This window comes from Heterodontus francisci, chromosome 5, assembly GCF_036365525.1.
Source record: "Heterodontus francisci isolate sHetFra1 chromosome 5, sHetFra1.hap1, whole genome shotgun sequence".
Taxonomy (NCBI): Eukaryota; Metazoa; Chordata; class Chondrichthyes; order Heterodontiformes; family Heterodontidae; genus Heterodontus; species Heterodontus francisci.
In genome coordinates, this window is record NC_090375.1 from 115,015,720 (window position 1) to 115,038,102 (window position 22,383).

The following is a 22,383-nucleotide window of genomic DNA, read 5'->3' on the forward strand; positions in this document are numbered from 1 at the left end:
GTTTGGGATTAGGGTCCGGCAAGCAACATAGTACCTTCGCACTGCCTGTGGTAAATCTCACAGGTCGAGGTTGGAGTTGCTGTGTTAAAATGGCAGCTGAAGATCTGGCTTTGAAGGAAGTGACCTTAGTTTACTTGGACAGGTCTGGAGGCCTGCACAAATTTATCAGTGACTGTATTCGCTATAATGGTAATTTTAAAAAGAGAAATATCTCTAATTATTCATTCAAAACTGTATTTACAGTGTGTTATTTTAAAGCAAAAACCAAGCCAGATTTATATTGTAAGGGATCGCAATTGACAAGTGTCCCCAAAGTCATTGCAATTTTATTATAGCAGGGATCTTCAGATTTAAACATTCCTTGCACCCGGTTGTAGTACTAATATTGACCACTCAGAGTATCAAATACATCGCTGAGGAAGACCATTTTGTGACTTATCTTCATCCATCCAGAAAGGACCCCCAGTTACCCAATTGGAACATCAAACTACTATTGTTTGGTCCTGTGAATTTGATCAGTTTGCTTTGAATCTTGGAATGCAAATTATGAATGTAAATGCAAAAACAATGTGAATCTTAAAACTGATTCCGGGAGGACCCTATTCAGCACTACCTTAACCTTACATCTCCTTCAATAAGTTTTTCTGTTTCCTACCCTTTGGCCAATTTCATATCTATTTTCAAATTATGCCCTGAATACCCACTGCTTTATCCTTAAGTAGTACCTCCTTGCATAACTTTACCAAATGCTTTTTGAAATGAAAGGCACATCACTTGGGGCTTTCCATAGTAAATCTATAATGGCACTTCCTCAAAAACATTGAGGAAGTTGGTCAGGGATGATCCCTTTATGAGTATGTTGGTTGATGTTTACTAGGATATTATCATACAGGTAATCTGTATGTTCCTTCTTGATTCCATAATTTTGATGTAAGACTAATGGGCCTGAAGTTGAGCAGGTCTTGTTGCCCTCCCCTTGCCTTAGAGTAGTATAGAAAGTGCAAGGATGAAATTAAAAAGGAAATTAGGAAAGCAAAGAGAGGGCATGAAAAAATATTGGTAAGTAAAATCAAGGAAATCTCTTGGAGTTGGGGGGAATTATATTAGCATGGCTGGAGGATTGGTTGATGGACAGATCAGAGAATAGGGATAAATGGGGCATTTTCAGGTTGGCAGGTTGTAACAAGCAGATTGATTAAGAAGGGGAAAATAGAGTACGAGAGCAAGCTTGTGGGGAACATAAAAACCTACTGTAAAAGTTTCTATAGGTATGTGGTGAAAATGATTGGTGAACACAAATGAGGTCTCTTCCAATCAGAAACAGGGGAATTTATTATGGGGAACAAAAAAATGGCTGAACAACTAAATGCATACTTTGGTTCTGTCTTCACAAAGGAGGACACAAATATCATACCAGAAATGTTGGGGGAACACGATTTAGTGAGAGAGAGGAACTGAAGGAAATCAGTATTAGTGAGAAATGGTTTGGGGAAATTGATGGGATTGAAGGCCGATAAATCCCCAGGGCCTGATAATTTACATCCCAGAGTACTTAAGGAAGAGGCCCTAGAAATAGTGGATGCATTGGTGGTCATCTTCCAAGATTCTGTATACTCTGGGACAGTTCCTACAGATTGGAGGGTAGCTAATGTGATCCCACTATTTAAAAAGGGAGGTAGAGAGAAAGCAGGGAATTATAGACCAGTCAGCCTGACGTTGGAAGTGGGGAAAATTCGAGAGTCCATTATCAAAGATTTTATAGCAGGGCACTTGGAGAACAGTGGTAGAATCGGACAGAGTCAGCATGGATTTACGAAAGGGAAATCATGCTTGACAAATCTACTAGAATTCTTCAAGGATGTAACTAGTAGATTTGATGAGGGGGAGCCAGTGGATGTGGTTTATTTGGACTTTCAGAAGGCTTTCGACAAAGTCCGACATAAGAGATTAGCGTGTAAAATTAAATCACATGGGATTGGGGGTAGTGTATTGCGATGGATAGAAAATTGGTTGGCAGACAGGAAACAAAGAGTAGGAATAAATGGGTCTTTTTCCAAATGGCAGGCAGTGACTAGTGGGGTACTGCAGGGGTCGGTGCTAGGACCCCAGCTATTCACAATATATATTAATGATTTAGATGAGGGAACTAATACCTCCAAATTTGCAGATGACACAAAACTGGGTGGGACGGTGAGTTGTGAGGAGGATGCAGAGAGGCTTCAGGGTGATTTGGACAAGTTGAGTGAGTGGGCAAATGCATGGCAGATGCAGTATAATGTGGATAAATGTTAGCAAAAACAGGAAGGCAGATTATTATCTGAACGGCTATAAACTGAGGGAGGGGATTATGCAACGAGACCTGGGTACTCTTGTACACCCGTCGCTGAAGGTAAGCTTGCAGATGCAACAGGCAGTAAAAAAGGCAAATGGTATGTTGGCCTTCATAGCAAGAGGATTCGAGTACAGGAGCAGGGATGTCTTGCTGCAATTATACAGGGCCTTGGTGAGGCCACACCTGGAATATTGTGTGCAGTTTTGGTCTCCTTATCTGAGGAAGGATGTTTTTGCTGTAGAGAGAGTACAGCGAAGGTTTACCAGACTGATTCCTGGGATGGCAGGATTGACGTATGAGGAGTGATAGAGTCAGTTAGGATTATATTTGCTGGAGTTCAGAAGAGTGAGGGGGGATCTCATAGAAACCTATAAAATTCTAACAGGACTTGACAGGGTAGATGCAGGAAGGTTGTTCCCGATGGTGGGGGAGTCCAGAACCAGGGGTCATAGTCTAAGGATACGGGGTAAACCTTTCAGGACTGAGATGAGGAGAAATTACTTCACCCAGAGAGTGGTGAACCTGTGGAATTCGCTACCACAGAAAGCAGTTGAGGCCAAAACATTGTATGTTTTCAAGAAGGAGTCAGATATAGCTCTTGGGGCGAAAGGGATCATAGGATATGGGGAGAAAGCGGGAACAGGTTACTGAGTTGAATGATCAGCCATGATCATAATGAATGGCGGAGCAGGCTCGAAGGGCCAAATGGCCCACTGCTGCTCCTATTTTCTATGTTTCTATGAGTGCCGCAAGGATCAGTGCTGGGTCCTCAGTTATTTGCAATCTATGTTAATGACCTCTGCCTCCCTCTGGTTTGTCACTGATTTACCCTCAAGTAGCTGTTTTCAGTCAATTTTTACCAAATCACTTAATGACTTAAGTATCATCACCTCATTCCATGACAATATGAAAGGCACAATTCAACATGGTGGCTCCTCATCAGAGCCCTTTCCTATCCTGAGTGGCGTGAAACAGGGCTGTGTTCTCGCACCCACACTTTTTGGGATTTTCTTCTCCCTGCTGCTTTCACATGCGTTCAAGTCCTCTGAAGATGGAATTTTCCTCCACACAAGATCAGGGGGCAGGTTGTTCAACCTTGCCCGTCTAAGAGCGAAGTCCAAAGTACGGAAAGTCCTCATCAGGGAACTCCTCTTTGCTGACGATGCTGCTTTAACATCTCACACTGAAGAGTGCCTGCAGAGTCCCATCGACAGGTTTGCGGCTGCCTGCAATGAATTTGGCCTAACCATCAGCCTCAAGAAAACGAATATCATGGGGCAAGACGTCAGAAATGCTCCATCCATCAATATTGGCGACCACGCTCTGGAAGTGGTTCAAGAGTTCACCTACCTAGGCTCAACTATCACCAGTAACCTGTCTCTAGATGCAGAAATCAACAAGCACATGGGTAAGGCTTCCACTGCTATGTCCAGACTGGCCAAGAGAGTGTGGGAAAATGGCGCACTGACACGGAACACAAAAGTCCGAGTGTATCAGGCCTGTGTCCTCAGTACCTTGCTCGATGGCAACGAGGCCTGGACAACATATGTCAGCCAAGAGCGACGTCTCAATTCATTCCATCTTCGCTGCCTCCGGAGAATACTTGGCATCAGGTGGCAGGACCGTATCTCCAACACAGAAGTCCTCGAGGCGGCCAACATCCCCTACTGAGTCAGCGGCGCTTGAGATGGCTTGGCCATGTGAGCCGCATGGAATTTGGCAGGATCCCCAAAGACACATTGTATAGCGAGCTCGCCACTGGCATCAGACCCACCGGCCGTCCATGTCTCCGCTTTAAAGACGTCTGCAAACGCGACATGAAATCCTGTGACATTGATCACAAGTCGTGGGAGTCAGTTGCCAGCGTTCGACAGAGCTGGCGGGTAGCCATAAAGACAGGGCTAAAATGTGGCGAGTCGAAGAGACTTAGTCGTTGGCAGGAAAAAAGACAGAGGCGCAAGGGGAGAGCCAACTGTGCAACAGCCCCGACAAACAAATTTCTCTGCAGCACCTGTGGAAGAGCCTTTCACTCTAGAATTGGCCTTTATAGCCACTCCAGGCGCTGCTTCACAAACCACTGACCACCTCCAGGCGCGTATCCATTGTCTCTCGAGATAAGGAGGCCCAAAAGTAAAAAAAAGAATGTTAATGACTTAGACAAAGAGACTGAGAGTAATGTATCCAAGTTTGCTGATAATGCAAAGTTAGGTGGGAACGTAAACTGTGAGGAGGACACAAAAATATAGACAGGGTAAGTGAGTGGGCAGCAAGGTGGCAGATGGGGTATAATGTAGGGAAGTGTGAAGTTATTCGCTTTCGCAGTAAGAATAGAAAAGCAGAATATATTTTAAAAGCTGTAAAACTTTTAAATGCTGATGTTAGAAAGACTTGGGTGCACTCATACAAGGAACATGGAAAGTTAGCATGCAGCTTCAAACAATTAGGAAGACAAATGACATGTTGGCCTTTATTGTGAAGGGATTGGAGTACAAGAATAGAGAAGTCTTGCTACAATTATACAGGGCTTTGATGAGATCATACCTGGAGTACTATGCACAGTTTTGGCCTCCATATCTATGGAAGGATATACTTGCATTGGTGGTTGGACAGCAAAGCTTCATTAGATTGGTTCTTGGGATGAGAGGGTTATCCAATAATGGGAGGCTGAGTAAATTGGGTCTAACTCTCTAGCGTTTAGAAGAATGAGAGGTGATCTCATTGCAATATATAAGAATCTGAAGAGGCTTGACTGGGTAGGCACTGAGAGGTTGTTTGCCTTGACTAGATAAGAATCTAGATCACGGGGGTACAGTCTCAGGATAAGAGGTTGATCATTTAAGACTGAGATGAGGAGAAATTTCTTCACCGGAGGTCGTGAATCTTTGGAATTCTCTACCCTGGAGGATTGTGGCTGCTTCATCATTGTGTATATTCAAGGCTGAGATAGAGTTTTGGTTTCTCAGGATATGGGGAGCAGGCGGGAAAATGGAGTTGAGGCAGAAGATCAGCCATGATCATATTAAATGGCAGAGCAGGCTTGATGGGCCATATGGTCTACTCCTGATCCTAGTTCTTATGTTCTTAATAACCAGGGGACATAGATTTAAAGTAATTGATGAAAGTATTAGAGGGGAGTTGAGAAATTCCTTTCACCCAGAGGGTGATGGAAGTCTGGAACTCACTGCCTGAATGGATGGTCGAAGCAGAAACCTCAATGCATTTTTTAAAAAAAATTGGATATGCATTTAAAATTCCATAACCTACTGGGCTACAGACTAAGAGCTGGAAAGTGGAATTAGGCTGGACAGCTGTTTTTTGGCTGGCACAGGCATGATGGGCTGAATGACCTCCTCCTGTGCTGTAAATTTTCTATGTTCCAAGGTCCTCTACTTCTGAATCCTAAATCAGGTTCAACTTGACCATTCTGTGATTGACATTTCTCAAGGGTGCCATGACTTCTAAATGCTGCATATTATCTGGATCACTTATTACCAAGTCAAGTATGTATTCTCATGGTTTCCTTGATAATGCAGTAGTCATGCATTACATTTACCAACTTGATTTCTGAATCACTTGAATACTTCCATCTAATGCTTGGTTGACTAAAGTTTTCTTTAAAATAATCATTGTGTTTTCACCTATTTGTCTTGTCAATAGACTTCTTGGTAAGTAATTATAAAAAATACATGACTGAAAGACATCAATGCTAGATCTTCAATTGGTGTAATCTACTCTAATTCTAATTACATTTCCCTCGTATTTCCTGGCTTTTCTTTTTGCCAATTCCACCATCTTTTCTATATCTTCTTGCAACTTTCTTTGTCCTGAATTATTTACTATGCCTCTTATTTCAATATTATCTGCCAATTTGGATACCACTCCTTCTACCTCTATATGCAAATCATTGATGTATATAGTGAACAGGAGGTAAAGAACAGGCAGACTGGATGTATGGTTTCTGGGTAACCAGGGCTATCCTGCCTATCACCACTGTATAGGACCCCCTGCACCAAAGAAGAGAGTGCAAAGATATATGTGCACCTATCCAGATCTGTTTGGACATATAGAAAGAACTTGCACTTCTATAGGACCTTTCACAACTTTAGGACTTCCCAAATCACTTTACAGCCAATGAAGTATTTCTTGATGTGTAGTCACTCTTGCAGGAAATACGGCAGCCAATTGACACATAGCAAGGTCCTACAAACAACAATGTGATAACCCGATCATGACCAATTTTCAGTGATGTAGGTTGAGGGTTAAGTATTGGCCCAGGATACCAGGGAGAAGTCCCCTGCTATTCTACGAAATAGTGCCTTGGGATCTTTTACATCCACCTGAGAGGCCAGACGGAGTCTTGGTTTAACATCTCATCTGAAAGACATAGGTATATTCTGCTGTCTGAACATCTCAGGTGGGATAATGCTCTCTAGGTTTGAGACAGTCTCCAATATTATCTGCATCTGCTGTATCCTGCATAAATTTACAATCGAAAGCGGGCAACCCATTCAGCAAGAGAAAAAGGAAGGTAGGCCTACAGCCTTTGATTAGGAAAACAGTGAAATGGCTGAGACTTATATGCAGTAAGGCAGACTGATCCATCAATCCTTGATTGACAGGACATTTCCTATTGCTGTACCCATACTCCATGAGCTAACATTACCAACGTGCTGAGCTGAGTCCCCACTGCCTTTACTACCACCTCTGCATTTTTCCTTCCAACAGCAACATTCAATACAGCTAGTCTAAGAATAAATCTACACACTACATTCCAAAGAAGGTGCCACCAGTTTATTTCTCTAACAAAGTTCTGTTCCTCTGCTATAATCGTCAGCACCCCAGTGCTCTCCCTTGGTGAGAGTACAGGGAGTGTGATATCTGCTAACCAGTCCCATGCTCCTAAGTACCACCTCAGGAGGATCAAATATAATGGCAAGCAGCAGCTCCTCCATGAGGACTTCATGAATTCTGCTGGGTCCTAAGATAGTTCTGCAATGATTGTGAGTACCTAGGCTTCTGCACTAGCAGAATGCTCATATCTGCTACCTGCCTGTTCTACAGTCCACAGGGAGTTGGCAGAGCTGATTGAGGTTCATTACCTAAAGAGATAAATGTTTCACAGATATCTCTTGCCATGCTTGTTGTTGATAGCCAGGAATGCATGTAGGGACAGATCCTTGGCCACCACTAAGGAGTGTGAAGGTTCTCTCAAGCCTATACCCTAGCTTCCAGAGGCTATAAGTGAACGCCTTCTACAAATTAGAGCCCAAGATCCCAATAGTAGTATACACAGTGGTGCCATCAATGCAACTATGCTTGTGTTCTTTGTCTTTGGAGGCTCCCTTACGGATAGTTGTGGTATTTCCAATTGTTTCATGATGCTGTGCAGAATTCTGAATTCGTCTTGCAGCCTCCACAGATGTCAAAGCAGTATCACTGGATTTTCTCTGCCATACCATTCAGAGCACTCCGTTTCTCCAAAGACAGCAAGAAAAGCATCTACTGATTAATAATTGTTGCTATGTGTGTAAACTCTGTAAGAATCCATGTGTCCTCTAGCAGCTACACTTCAGTTGTTCATCTGCATCCACTTCTACTTGCTTTTCCCCAGCTATGCTGAATGGTTCACCCCACTTCCTGCCACCCCACTGGCCCCGTGATTAGTTGTACCCGATTACCCCAAGTGAGGTAAGTGCTTTCAGAGTCAGAACTGTTTTGGTGCTTGTGTGGGGTGCCAGCTTCTTGCACATCTGTTGAGAGAGACAGTATCGTGGGCCCCTATTCGAAGTAGGGAAAAATAACATTTCTTATCATGAGGTATGTAAGGCAATATTCTGTGTAGAGTGGAAAGGTAAATATTATGTTGTACGACTGCTGAGCAGAAGTTCCAATCTGTTGCTGAATGAGTTATCTTGAAAGGAAAGCAAAAAGTTGAAGAGAACGCTTAGCTGATCCCGCTGCCACAAACCCTTTCAGTTCTCCCTAATCCACTCTCTGTATGGCCTCTGTGCTAATGAGCTGGAAAGCAGCTCCTCATCGCAAAAAGGGTTATTCGGGTGGGTTAGTCCACCACTGGTGTGGGTTCACTTCAGTGGCTGTGGATGGATTTCAGTTTAAAAGCATTCAGCATTAGGATGTAACATGAAAAGCCCAGTCCTCAATGACCACCTTACATTGCACTTGGTGTGATGAGCATAGAACTTGCAAGAGGAGCCATAGTGACTTGGTTGCAAAATATGCAACAATTATGTGAGTCAAAGGAAGCCCCACTTTTTTCCTTCCCCAGCCAACAAGCTGTCACTTCAACTCACTGAATTGGTCGTTGTGAATAGAAGATGTGAGCATTCGGTTCTTTCCAGCTGTATTTTTGATGTGACACCATCCTCTGAGCTAAATGCACGTGTGAAACAAGCCATCTTCTCCTTTCACTTCAGTCTGGTCATTTTAAACAACCCTAACTTGACAATACTTCTCAATCGAGAAAAACTTTTCCTCATTTGCTCCCATAACCTTAGGATGTAGGAAACTGCATTGATACAGCTAACCACTTGGTTCCGCTGTTAAGTGCCACAAATTGCACCTACCTCTGCTGAACATCCACCTACAACATGAAATGGCCAGCAGCAAAATTATATGTATTCAGCATTTTTATTGGGACTCATTATAATTCATGAAAAAAGATAGTTTTTTTTGAAAATGGAGGAAAATATGCTCTTTTAATAAAATTATTTAAAGAGCAATTAACAGTTAGGAAATAATTTTAAAATAAAGTACTTATTCTGTTACATACATTGTTTCAGAAAGGGAAAGACTATCTTGCCTGCCATCCAATTATTTGTTTTCTTTTCTGTAGCATATATCTTATTCCAAGCGCTGCAGCTCATTTAAATAGCCAAGCCAGGCCCCAACACCCCCCCCCCCAATCACATGGTGGGGGGGGGGCAGGCTGTCCGTCCCTGGCAATGGTGTCAGCTGCCTGTGTGCAGGCACTGACGCCATTTTTAAAGGGCTGTTAGCCCTACTGGTAAATTTAAATATTTAAAGAAAGATTAAATGAAACTAAATAAATAAATCTCTTTTGCCCCTCTCCCATCCCCCAATAACAATTAAATTAATTATTTGCCCACCACCCCCCCCTCCACAAAACACTTACTTTTACCATCTGACCTTCCTCCCTCCCCCGCCCCGCTCACAGCACAAACTTTAAACCATAACCCTTCTCACCATCCCCTACACAGATAACGTCGTCCCCCTCCCTTCCACACTGAGAAACTTATTCCTCCCCCCTCCCCACCAGTGTTGCGCCTCGTTTCCCCGGACGAGGATCTGAAGGTGTGGCAGTGCCGGCTGCCGGGGTGAAGATCGTGATGGGAGAGAAATTAATTCAGGTATTTTAATTTATTTAAATTGCGGTCCTGACGCCAAGTGGCAGGGGTGCCGCCACAAGGCCTTGCTGCCGCTGGCAATGTCAGGCCGGACCCTGCGGCGTCGAGGTCCATGGTGGGCCTCATCCGGGGCCATCTTCAGGACCCCTCCGCCACGGATCCTGCCGTCGAGGGCTCCTTAAAATCCAGCCCATACTGTTTTGGGATTAAATCATGCTGTGCGTTAGTAACAAGCGAACACTCTCCAACTAAACAATACCCCTTTAAAGTAGAGAGACCCATTAGTCTAGATGTGGTCTTATCAAAGCAATTTAAAATCAATTCTTTTGATTTATATGTTGTACATCTCCTACAGAATAATTCTATGTGGAGGTCTGCTGTCCAGTTGTCATGTTTTGGAATTTTTGACAATTTGACCAAAGAGGGATTTCCGGTAACTCGTATGAATATTTTGCCACTAAGTTAAATCTATCATATATAGCTTGTGGGAATGCGGGTTACATTCAAGGTATCTGCATAGAAGGTGCTTCCGGCGTATATCAGCTCGAGACAAGGGGTTAATTGAATGCATTCTAATAAACATGCATGCATCATTTCAGACAGGGATAGACTATCCAGTCTGCCCTGCTTCATTCATGTAAGCTTGGGGGTGGGGTTGTTGTTGTAGCGGGTGTTGGCTGCCAACAGCACAGACCTAGGACAACTGTAGCATATTTAATTGACTGCCCAGTCGCAGAGAATGGAGTGGTGGAGAAGGCCTAAGATCATACTTTTTGTCACCTGTCCAACTGAGAAAGCACAGTGATAAAGTTGGCCTCCATGAATGAGAGCTACATTTTTCTGTGTTTATGTTTAAGTTCATACGATTGTAAGTGTTAATGATTAAAATTCAGATGAAAAGAAAATTAGTCAGTTATTCCACTTTAAATTATTAGTCTTATACATTAACATCATGCATTTAACAACCTGTACATTTATTTGAAGGGTCAGTGTTTACAAATATTTGGTCTAAAATATGTTTATTTTACAGATTCCAAACAGTGTCTTGCTGTTTATCGTTTCATTATATGTGTGAATCCAGCTGACCTGACGGAGTTGGACGCAAGGCTTGGTAACTGTGTTCTTCATCAGCCAATAAGAGCTGCATGTTTGTTTCAATCTGTGAGTAAAAAAGTAAAATCTTAAATGATGCAAATTGTGCACACACTGTGATATTCTGTGTTTTAATTCCAGTTTCCTCAATTCCTATTGTCTGATTTAGGATTCACATTTTCAGAAGTTTCTCAGTTTGAACACATGTGTCTTTCAGGTTTGCTTTATATCGATCAAGACATTGTCATTAATTCACCAATTAGAAACAGAAAACCAGGTAAATAGGTCTATCATAATTAGATTAAACTTAATCTAGTCTAATGAACTGTTTTGTATCAAAGGCTGTCTTCACATTTGGGGTGCAGATAATATCTTCTGAGCCTTTACCCCGCTCACTTTTCAATTCATATTCTACAAGGTCCTACGTTTGAAAATTATAACCGCTTGGATGCTTAAAGATTCAATGAATTAAATGTTTCCATGGGTCAACCGGTTTTGTAGGTTTATGACTCAGAAAACTTACATTGAAACAAACATTAATATAATAAATCTATGTAGGTATTTGGAATATCTTCATTCATTTAATTATCATTTATTATTGCAAAAATAAGTGGTTAAAACACAATTTTAAAGCAAAAGAAAAAAGATTTTAAAACTTCAGTTCTTGTCCGTTCTTGTCCTTTCATTCCTTTTTTCCATTCACACCACTTTCCTATTATTTCTGCCTTCACATTCTTTCTCTGTTCTATTTTAAGTTTAACTAATTTTTTTCTACCTAATCGATTTGTTCTATTGTTTATTTATCTAACAGATCAGCATTGAATGTTGCACTTATTTTTCTGTTCCTTTCTCCTGGGCATGCATCCTTGAAGGAAAGCTGGAGTGTCTGCACTTTCAAAACATGTAAAACAGCTGGACAAAGGATGGGACTCCTTGAGCACTTCTTATACTAGGTTTGGCATCACACTGGGAACTGCTTCACAGTGATGCACATGCGGTAGTGTAACTACACCCTTAGGTGTGCAAAGACTTTGTACACCATTGAATTTTCTCCATATTTTTCACCTGAAAAATATGACATTATTTTCTTTGCTCCTAGATTTATTTATTTTTAAGAAAAATGAAACTGAAAAATTCTCAGGAAAGTAAAAGAAAAACTGAAAGTAAAGAACCCTCTGCAGTCTTGATCACTGCAGCCTTGGGTTCAAACTGGTTTATGAAGCCACCAAATGTTAATCTTGGTACAACAATAGAATTACATACTATTTTAACTCATTAAGAATATAAATGTTGACAGTACAGCTTAGTGAGAAGAGAAGGCCATATAGCTTATCCACCTTTCCCAATAGTTTAAGTCTGTGTTCAAGGTAGATGGACTTCGCAGAGCTGATTGTCATTCCCTCTCAGTTTTAGGAAAGAAAGACATATTTATATAATGCCTTATCACAAATCTCAGAAGTGTTGCAAAGCACTTTATACACAATGAATTATTTTGAATGCAGGATTGTTGTTCCTTAGGCAAACTACCGCCCATTTGCAGATACAACAATTGGAAAATGACTAGCTAATCTGAATTGATGGTGTTTGAGGGAAGAATGCTGTTCAAGACACCAGGAGAATTCCCCAATTTTATCTTATCAAATAGTGACATTGGATCTTCAACATCCATGTGAACGACAGAAGCAAACAGACATTGTCTAGGTTTAATATCCCAACTGGAGGATGGCACCTCCAACAATGCAGCACTCCCTCGGTACGGTCCTGAAGTGCCATCTGCTTTATGCACTCAAATCCTTCAATGCACAACCTTCTGGCTAAGGGATGAGAGTACTATTAACTGAACTATACTGACACCAACTGAAATCTATTGTCAGTAATAAAACCAAATTCTTAAAAGCAACCCTCCCACTGATAACTTCATTTTGTATTTTCAAGGTTAATGTTGTGCTAAAGCTGACACACTTACCTCCACTACCGAATTACTCACTTAACCTTTGCCAGTTCCCCCGTGGGTACCAGCTGCTGAGGTACTATAAGATAGAAGGGGTGGTGATTGCAATGACGACCGTAACAAAATACACTCAAGGTGCAAGATTCCTTTGTTCTGAATCAAGCTGCCCTTTTTCAACAGGTAAAAGAAAAAGTCTTACTGGAAACTTATTTTAAGGCCAGCTCATGTTTTGAATGTGTTACAAAAACCATTTTATACTATTTACATAACATTTCTATAATTGTAGTTTGATTTGTTGTCTTGAAATGTAATTTAATATTTACAATTAATAATTGAAATATATTTTGTGAACAGTTAGTTATTTTTCGAAGTGCTTTATTCCTTTTGTAAGTATTCCTACCCTTCCTCATATTTAAGTTTTGCTTTCCTTCTCCAATACTTTTTTCAAATCAAGAAAGCAGTTAGATGTTGCCATTGTCAATCTTTTGCTTATACCATTCTTTAGCCAACCTCTTAAAAAAAAAGATCTTGCATTTATATAGTGCCTTTCACATCGGCAGGACATCCCAGTTACTTTACTTTTGAAATATCAATGTTGTTTGAGTACAGCAAAGTGCTACATTTATAAAATTCAATAAATGACCAATTAACCTATTTCAGTAGTATTTGTTCAGGATCTTCTGACTGATGCAAGTGCTACCAGTGAGCCAAAATGGCATTTGGTTATATATGAGAGTAGCCAGTCCCACTGTCAGAGTGTATCATCTGGGAATTTGGGGTCCACACTCTATGATCTTGTACTCAAGCACAGTGCATTAGCACGTCACTGTAGTTCCACCCCCGCCCCCAGACTTTGTAAGGGATTTAAATATTGTTTGTTAAATGAATAATATCATTGCATATACTTAGGCTTTCAGTACATTCGGGTGCATACTGTAGGTGCTACAGAATCGGCAACTGTGCGAAATGACTTCACGTGCACTTTGTGTAATGCGGCACTTAAGGAAGATGTGAAATTCAGAGTGCTGGGTGGTATGTGTATAATTTCTTACACTCTCAGTTTAATTCCTTATATTATAAGTTTAATTATATTTAATTATACATGAAATAATGATGCTTGCACATATTACTGTGAGACAACTCTAAAACAGCAGTAAAAATAACTTTTGTAAGTGTGTAGCCAGAATAGCGTGGATTGAAAAACTGAACCTGCTATAAATGTATTGCCCAATGCATGTTGGAAATATAAATTGGAGTTTCTGTCATAAAATTCTAATAATGCTTTGTGTGCTTTGTTTACGTTATCAGTAATAGTATTCAGTAGTTTTGAGTATCACTCTAAATTATTGGGGTATAACATAAGTACGTCAAATGGTGCAGCTGTAAAATATATTTCCCCATTGGATTAGCTGGTTAACCAAATGATTGGTTGAACCATACAAGCCAAGAAAGACCCAGGGGAGAATTTTATGCAGTCCGCCATGGCGGATTTGGTGGCGTATGGGGGGGGCAATATAATTAGGCGGGCAGTGTTTTTTCGGATTCCCAACGGCAGGATATTTTAGAAGAATTAACTTGTTTGTGGCGTTCCAGGGTTCCCCCAGCGCAGTGGCGGATTGCAGCTTTGCATTCATTTATATGCCATGAATAATCATTACCCTATGCATAGTTAGGATTTACACCTACCTGCCAGATTAGCTGAACAGCGAGCAATTTTCCCGTGCCACCCGGCTCACGAACGTTTCAACGTGGCTGCAACAGTCGAATTTGTGCAGTTGAGTCTCAGGTCTGTGCTCGTCTCTCTTTTACTCAGCCACTAAATTAACACCAGCTTTGGAATAGATGTTTGCCTCCAGGCGAGCATAGCAATGGATGCTTACCTCCATGCTAGCATTGGAATGGATATTTTCCTCCAGGTTCGGCACCAGCAAGGGTGAATCATCTCAGGGGATGGCAGTGACAGCATGGGCGGGGGCAGATGGAGGAACAGGGGAGGATAGTCGGGGAGGACAGGTGGGGTCTCGGGTGCATGGAGGAACAGGGAAGAGCAGTCGGCAGGACAGGGTGGGGTCTTGGGTGCATGGAGGAGCAGGGAAGAGAGGAGGGAAGTGTCCAGGGTGTGTAGTGGCTGATTTTGACGATGAGGCTGGTTGTGTGCAGTTGCAGGGGTGGTGGGTTGATATGTTCCTATCAGAAAACTGATGGTTATGAGAGGCCTAAAAGGAGGGAGGATAGCTGTTGCCTTCAGAGTCCTGTATGCCCACATCAGGCCGGTAGAAGGTATGGTCACAGTCACAGGGGGCAATTGTTTGTGGTGGGGGGAAGATCGAGACTTAGGGCTGGGTATTCGAGACCATCATAGGGAGGGATTGGGAATCTGTAACTATATCAAGGTGGATTCTTGGAGGTTCAAGGGTGAGAGTTAGCAGTTAGATGGTGATGGGAGTAGGGACAGGGAGGATGGATGGCATGTATAAATTGATGAGCTGATCCACGGTAATGGGGGGAAGGTTCTATGGTAATGGGAGGGAAGGGTGAAGGTAAGTTGAGTGAGTTAAGGGTGATGGGTGCAGGCTGGAAAGTGGCAGGAGGAGGTTGGAAGGTGGGCAAACTTGCCTGGTATCGCAGACGCAACATTTTCTGGAAGAAGAATGCAAATCACGTGTCCAATCAAGGAATGTGGGCGGTACAGTGGCGCAGTGGTTAGCACCGCAGCCTCACAGCTCCAGCGACCCGGGTTCAGTTCTGGATACTGCCTGTGCAGAGTTTGCAAGTTCTCTCTGTGACCGCATGGGTTTCCGCCGGGTGCTCCGGTTTCCTCCCACAGCCAAAGACTTGTAGCTTGATAGGTAAATTGGCCATTGTAGTGGGCGGCACAGTGGCGCAGCGGTTCGCACCACAGTCTCACAGCTCCAGTGACCTGGGTTCAGTTCTGGGTACTACCTGTGCGGAGTTTGCAAGTTCTCCCTGTGACCACGTGGGTTTCCACCGGGTGCTCCGGTTTCCTCCCACAGCCAAAGACTTGCAGTTTGATAGGTAAATTGGCCATTGTAAATTGCCCCTAGTGTAGGTAGGTGGTAGGAGAATGGTGGGGATGTAGTAGGGAATATGGGATTAATGTAGGATTAGTATAAATGGGTGGTTGTTGGTCGGCACAGACTCGGTGGGCTGAAGGGCCTGTTTCAGTGCTGTAACTCTAAATAAAAAAATAAAGAATGCAGGTCGATTGGGAGGAGACAAATGATGGTGGGTGGGATCTGCTGCTGCATGCAAATATAAGGCACAAAACAGCGATCTGCTCATGACTTTCATGGTTTTGCTGAATGGCAGAAGGAAGACGGTTTTACAACACTCTTCTCATCTCGACAGTTGAAAAGCCAACACAAGTCTCATGTATGCAATTTGTCCGCTAGCACACGAACAATTGCAGAGGGAGAGACTGAGGAGGGATCTTGGCGATTAACAGATGATGCCTCAACAGGAGCAGCAGGCAGTGCAGGAGGGTGAGGCTGCTCATAATGAAACCGTCCAGGAAAGATATTATCGAAGACTGGCGCTGGTGTGTCATCGCATCCACAGGACAAGGACACATTACCTTCAGATGTCAGAGAGGCAATGCCAGAGAAGCATGAGGATGTGACTTGCAATGTTGATAGAAATGTGTACGACCCTTCAGCATTACCTTTTTTTTTTCACCATTGGCAAGCTCGTTTTATTTACAAAAATGGAGCATCACAAAAATTTGCTTCTCCCATGTGAAGACAGTAGAAAGTTGTTCAACAGTTGAGTATTTCCATTTCACTGCATTAGATTGCACTCCTGCTCCTTTTGTAATTTAGTCCAACTTGACGAAGCCGATGTCTTTGGCGTATTGTCTAAAACATTGGCGGCACATATTTAGGCCGTACTTCCGGATCAGGCCGTGTCGATTCGCACAGACTCGACATGAACGGGAGCCCTGGCCGAATTTCCTGGGATGGGCATTACCTGCAGTAGCTTGTTTTCGTTGGGAACCCCATGCCACTTACCCTCAAGGTAACTATTGCACTCAATTTCTTTGCTATCAGGGATCAATGGGCGACATATGTGGCATCTCGCAGTCTGTGACACACAGGTGCAACAAAGAGGTGACCAATGCTCGTTTTCGACATGCCAATGATTTCATCTACTCATCTGTAAACAAGGACAGCCAGGCAGCAAGGTCTGCGGCCTTCAGCAGCATCACTGGCTTCCCTAGAATGCAAGGGGTGACCGACTGTACTCATGTAGCTATTAGAGCTCCTTGGAACCAGCCTGCTGTCTTGGTTAATCGCCAAGGCTTCCACTCTTTAAACGTGCAACTGGTTTGTAATAACAAGAGAAGAATCATGCATGTTTGCGCACGTTTCCCAGGGAGCTGTCATGACTCCTACATTTTGAGGAACTCCCTGCTGCCAGCAGTTTTTGAGGAACCAGCTGAAGTGGATGAATGGATCCTAGGTGACCAGGGTTAACCCCTTTGTACATGGTTGATAACACCAGTGCGTCATCCCCAAAACGCTACTGAAGAGAGGTACAATGTCGCTCACACATCCACCAGAGCCATCATTGAACACACCATTGGCAGGCTGAAAGTGAGATTCCATTGCCTTGACCAGTCTGGAGGGGCTCTCCTGTACGCGCCACTGAGGGTGTCACAAATAATCGTTGTCTGCTGTGCCTCGCATAACCTTGCAATTAGATGTGGCAACATTCTGCAGGCGGAGGAACACCAGTCCTCCTCAGATGAGGTTGACTATGAGGAGGGTCAGGAGGAGGACAACAATGCTGTCATCGATATGAGGGCCATGGGCAGACATGCAAGGGACATCAGGGTGAACCTAATTTATGCATGTTTCAGCCAACAATACGCCACATCATCAAGGAACGTTGGGAGGAGAAACAACAATTCTGCACAGAAATTCCCTTTTGAATGAGGTCTTATTCATCTCTATATAATCTTAGTGAAGCGTGGCTGCACCTTTATGTGATTGGCATTTGAAATCATCCATGGGCTATGATGAATGTGATTACACACCACTACAAGCAATGTTAAATTATGACCATCGAAAACAAAAGTAAGGCATTACAGTATTGGAAAAAGTTAGTAATCATCAATAGGAAAGCAGCCACCATTAAAGTTGGAAGACTAAAATGCTGATGAGATATGGACACTGGAGATTTCCTGAGATGCTTTGCAAGCATTATTGTGTTACTGCCATAGGCCTCCAAAAAACCTCTTTGTATCCATCTAACCAAGCAAAACATTCCTGAGAGTGGATCAAATTTTGCAAGAAATAAAAATGATTTAATACATCTTTGCATTTTTGAACATTTCTAGATCAGCTGTCCCACCTTCGTGCTCAAAACAGTTTCAATTTTCTTTTCCTGTCACTATGTCCAGGTGCTACCCCAACATTAGCAGCTGAAGTGAAGGCAGTCTGCTCAATGTGCTGCCCTATTGCTGTAGATGACTGTGGCGAGCGTCCTCTGGAGGAACAGGGCCTTGATGGCTCCATCCGACTGTGCAGCTGTGGTGCTTGAGTATCCCCGATGTGCTCGCCTGCTGGAGGTAAGGGAGCCAATGCCGGCGGGGGGGAAGGACGAGCCGCCTCTTTCCCTGGGGGTGTCCTGAGAGGAAGATCCCGGGGCAGTTGGCACATCCATTCCTCCATCTGTGTGCACGATGGCACCTGCCTGTCTCCCTGAGGGTAAGGAGAACCTGGAGGGAGGTCCAGGTTCCTCACCCCTCTCGCTTGTATTCTGCTGCATGGAGCCCATGGCAACAATGATGGAGTGCAGGTTGGATCGCATGTAGCTCAAGTGATCAACCAGACACGTTTTGGAGCTTGCCAGACTCTCTGCTGAGGAAGCCATACACTCAAATGCCTGGGGCATGGCAGACGTCATGGCCTGCATGGACTCCTCCATGGCATGCGATAAGCCACGCATGACCTCAGGCATCTCCAACATATTTTCCACATAGCTTTGCTGCACATCCATCAGACATCTCGTGACAGAGGATCATCATGAGCATGGGGCTGAGCAGGGTTCTGGGCCCAGCAGTCTTCCGATTGTAAGGGGACCCGGCTGGCACATGCTCCCTCAGCTGCTGGGACGTGTCTGTATCGTGCCCACCAGTTTGTGATCCAGGTTCTAAACTTACATCCACATGGCCCGTGGGGGGTTTGTCTGTGCCAGCGGCAGTGGAAGAAGGGGTAGGTGATGGTGCACCCCCTGGGGCATTGGCTTCTTCTTGCTCCCCAGTGGAGGATTCTAAGGCCACGCAGCATTCTGCTACTCAAGTGTGGGCACCTACGGTGGAGATACAAACACAGGTACTTTAAGCATGTGCTTCACATGAATTCACATAATTTTCTTCAGATTCCACATATGGCTGCAAGAGCAGAGATTACACTTAATCCTTACGCCTTGTGGCTCCTGTCTCACCATCTCTGCTCGCCTTGCCTCCCTCCTCTCTCTCGATCTCAGATGCCTCCACCTCAGCCGTGGTCAGCAGTCTGATATCAGGGACTCCTCCTCCTGTCTTAGCGCGCTCGCGCTGGTTGTGGCATTGTTTATCCTGCAACAGACAGTGCAGATTTAATGTCATGGCAAATGATGCATCACAAACATTGCATACATGCATCAACATCACTCATTCTGCATTGGATTTCACACGACACATCCAATCACATAACAATGCTAATGTTCATCTTGACACAACATCATTTAGTGAATAGCACCAAGGCTGTTCACACATTCCACTGCATTCCTTGCATACCCTCTGCCTTAAAGACACGGAGCCATGGAAGAAAACAATGGAGCTGCTTCGCCAGGATCACTTACCATTGCTGATCTGAGCAAGTCATTGATTCACTTGCGGCACTGCACCCACGTTCTCAGAGTTATCCCACGGTTGGTTTTAATTTTCCAAAATTCCCTAGATTTGGGGAAGGTTCCTTTAGATTGGAAAATAGCGAATGTAACTCCTTTATTCAAAAAGTGAGGGAGACAGAAAGCAGGAAACTACAGGCCAGTTAGATTAACATCTGTCATAGGGAAAATGTTAGAAGCTATTCTTAAAGACGTTATAGCAGGACACTTAGAAAAATTCAAAGTAATCAAGCAGAGTCAACATGGTTTTGTGAAAGGGAAATCATGTTTAACCAATTTATTGGAGTTCTTTGAAGAAGTAACTTGCTGTGGATAAAGGGGAACTGGTGGATGTACTGTACTTCGATTTCCAGAAGACATTTGATAAGGTGCCACATCAAAGGTTATTGCAGAAAATAAAAGCTCATGGTGTAGGGGGTAACATATTGGCATGGATTGAAGATTGGTTAGCTAACGGGAAACAGAGAGTAGGCATAAATGGGTCATTTTCGGTTGGCAAGATGTAATGAGTATTGTGCCACAGGGATCAGTGCTGGGGCCTCAACTTCTTACAATTTATATAAATGACTTCGATGAAGGGACCGAAGGTATAGTTGCTACATTTGTTGTTGACACAAAGATTGGTAGGAAAGTAAGTTGTGAAGAGGACATAAGGAGGCTAGAAAGGAATATAGATAGGTTAAGTGAGTAGGCAAAGATCGGGCAAATGGAGTATAATGTGGGAAAATGTGAAATTGTCCATTTTGGCAGGAAGAATAATAAAGAAGCATATTATTTAAATGGTGAGAGATTGCAGAGCTCTGCGATGCAGCTGGATCTTGGTGTCCTAGTGCATGAATTGCAAAAGGTTAGTATGCAGGTTCAGCACGTAATTAGGAAAGCTAATAGAATGTTATCGTTTGTATCATTTATTGTGAGTGGAATTCAATACAAAAGTAGGGAGGTTATGCTTCAGCTATACAGGGCATTGTTAAGACAACATCTGGAGTACTGTGTACAGTATTGGTCTCCTTATTTAAGGAAGGATGTAGATGCGTTGGAGGCAGTTCAGATAAGGTTTATTCGGCTAATACCTGGAATGGGTGGGTTGTCCTATGAGGGAAGGTTGGACAAGCTAGGCTTATATACGCTGGAGTTCCGAAGAGTAAGAGGTGACTTGAGTGAAACATATAAGATCCTGAGGGGTCTTAATATGGTTGATGCGGAATGGATGTTTCCTCTTGTGGGAGAATCTAGAACTAATGGGGGCCTATCATGACACCGTTTAAAAATAAGGGTCGTCCATTTAAGATCGAGATGAGGAGAAATATTTCTCTGAGGGTCATGTTTCTTTGGAACTCTGTTCCTCGTGGTGGAAGCAGTTTTTGAATATTTTTAAGACAGAGGTAGATAGGTTCTTGATAAGCAAGGGGTTGAAAGGTTATCGGGGGTAGGTGGGTATGTGGAGTTGAGGTTACAATCAGATCAGCCATGATCTTGTTGAATGGCAGAGCAGGCACGAGGGGCCGAGTGGCCTACTCCTACTTCTAATTCATATGTTCGTATTGTTACGTTCAGGCGAGAAAGAGGTCTAGGGTTCCCTTTCAGCCTTCAACTGGTCTTACTATAACAGGGTTTATTTTTAAACACACCGTGTTTTTAGCTCCTCCTTGGTGAATCCTTGTTCACTGCTTTCCAATTATAAGGCAAAGAAACCAGCACAAACAAGCTTTCTTAGGTTTAAAGAAGAAAAGTTGAAATTTATCAAACTTAAACTCTAATTCAGTTAATGCCTATGGATACACAACGCACTCCAAGCTAGCATGCACACACGATACACACAAGCAAATCGAGATAGAAAAGAGCAGAAGAAAAATAAAGTGGAAAAAATTGAAGCATTATCTGAAAAGTTGTTGTTGCGGTTCTTCGAGCTCACTGTAGAGTCCTTGATTGTAGGTAGATTTTGCTTTTTGTTGAGGCCCAGTATTATTCTTAACCTTGTTTGCTGTAGGAAACTTTTCTCTCTTGGTGTTCATGTGTCTTCAGTGGATTCAGAGGCTTGTGAGAAAGAGATGGGAGCAGACCTTCTCAGTCCAGGAGCAAACAGACTTTTTACGCAAACTGTTTGTACAAATTCAAAAAGCTCAGGTTGCCCAGCAGGTTAGTCATGTGACTAGCTGGTTTGCCCATGTCCGTTTGTGTATTCGGCCATCTAAGCAGGCAACCTGGAATGCGACCTCCCCCACCTTCAATGTCTGGTGAGCAAAAGCCAATTGCAGGTTGAATGTCAGGGAATGTCTGCTTTGTCCTTCCAAACACTGTCTGTTAATATGCAAATGTCTTTTCCAGCCATGGCTGATCTGTTTGACAAGTTCTTTCTTCACTCCAGTAACAGTTTAAGATCAATGTTCTTGACAAAATTAATGTGCCGCATTCTTGGCAGGTGGGGGCCCAGCATGACAGTATGGTCTGCTGGCTACCATTTATTTCACTTTGGCTGTAGGGAAAATAAATGATATGAAGTTGTTGGTGAGTTTCACAAAATAAGGGAAAGCTTCTATTTAAGTTAGTCTGAAGATACCTACATGAAAGGAAGGCTGCTGATCCTTGAGACTGCAAGCACATAATGTTTTATATCTGTGGCGATTATGCTGCTTTGGGCAGTGACGGCGGATTCCACCATCGAAAGGCCGCCCCCGCTGTATGATCCCACATGTCTCCCGTGCCTG

General features: G+C 43.2%; 1 protein-coding gene across 2 annotated transcripts in view; it reads left to right on the forward strand.

The window, feature by feature from the left end:
• The window catches only part of mcmdc2 (minichromosome maintenance domain containing 2), a 97,377-nt gene continuing 74,994 nt past the window's right edge, over positions 1 to 22,383 (forward strand). For both annotated transcript variants that reach the window (XM_068030909.1, XM_068030910.1), the window contains exons 1-5: positions 1 to 189; positions 10,748 to 10,878; positions 11,027 to 11,086; positions 12,745 to 12,940; positions 13,670 to 13,792. In XM_068030909.1, the coding sequence (XP_067887010.1) occupies positions 90 to 189; positions 10,748 to 10,878; positions 11,027 to 11,086; positions 12,745 to 12,940; positions 13,670 to 13,792 (610 nt within the window). In that variant the 5' untranslated portion in view covers positions 1 to 89. The remainder of the gene's footprint in view (positions 190 to 10,747; positions 10,879 to 11,026; positions 11,087 to 12,744; positions 12,941 to 13,669; positions 13,793 to 22,383) is intronic.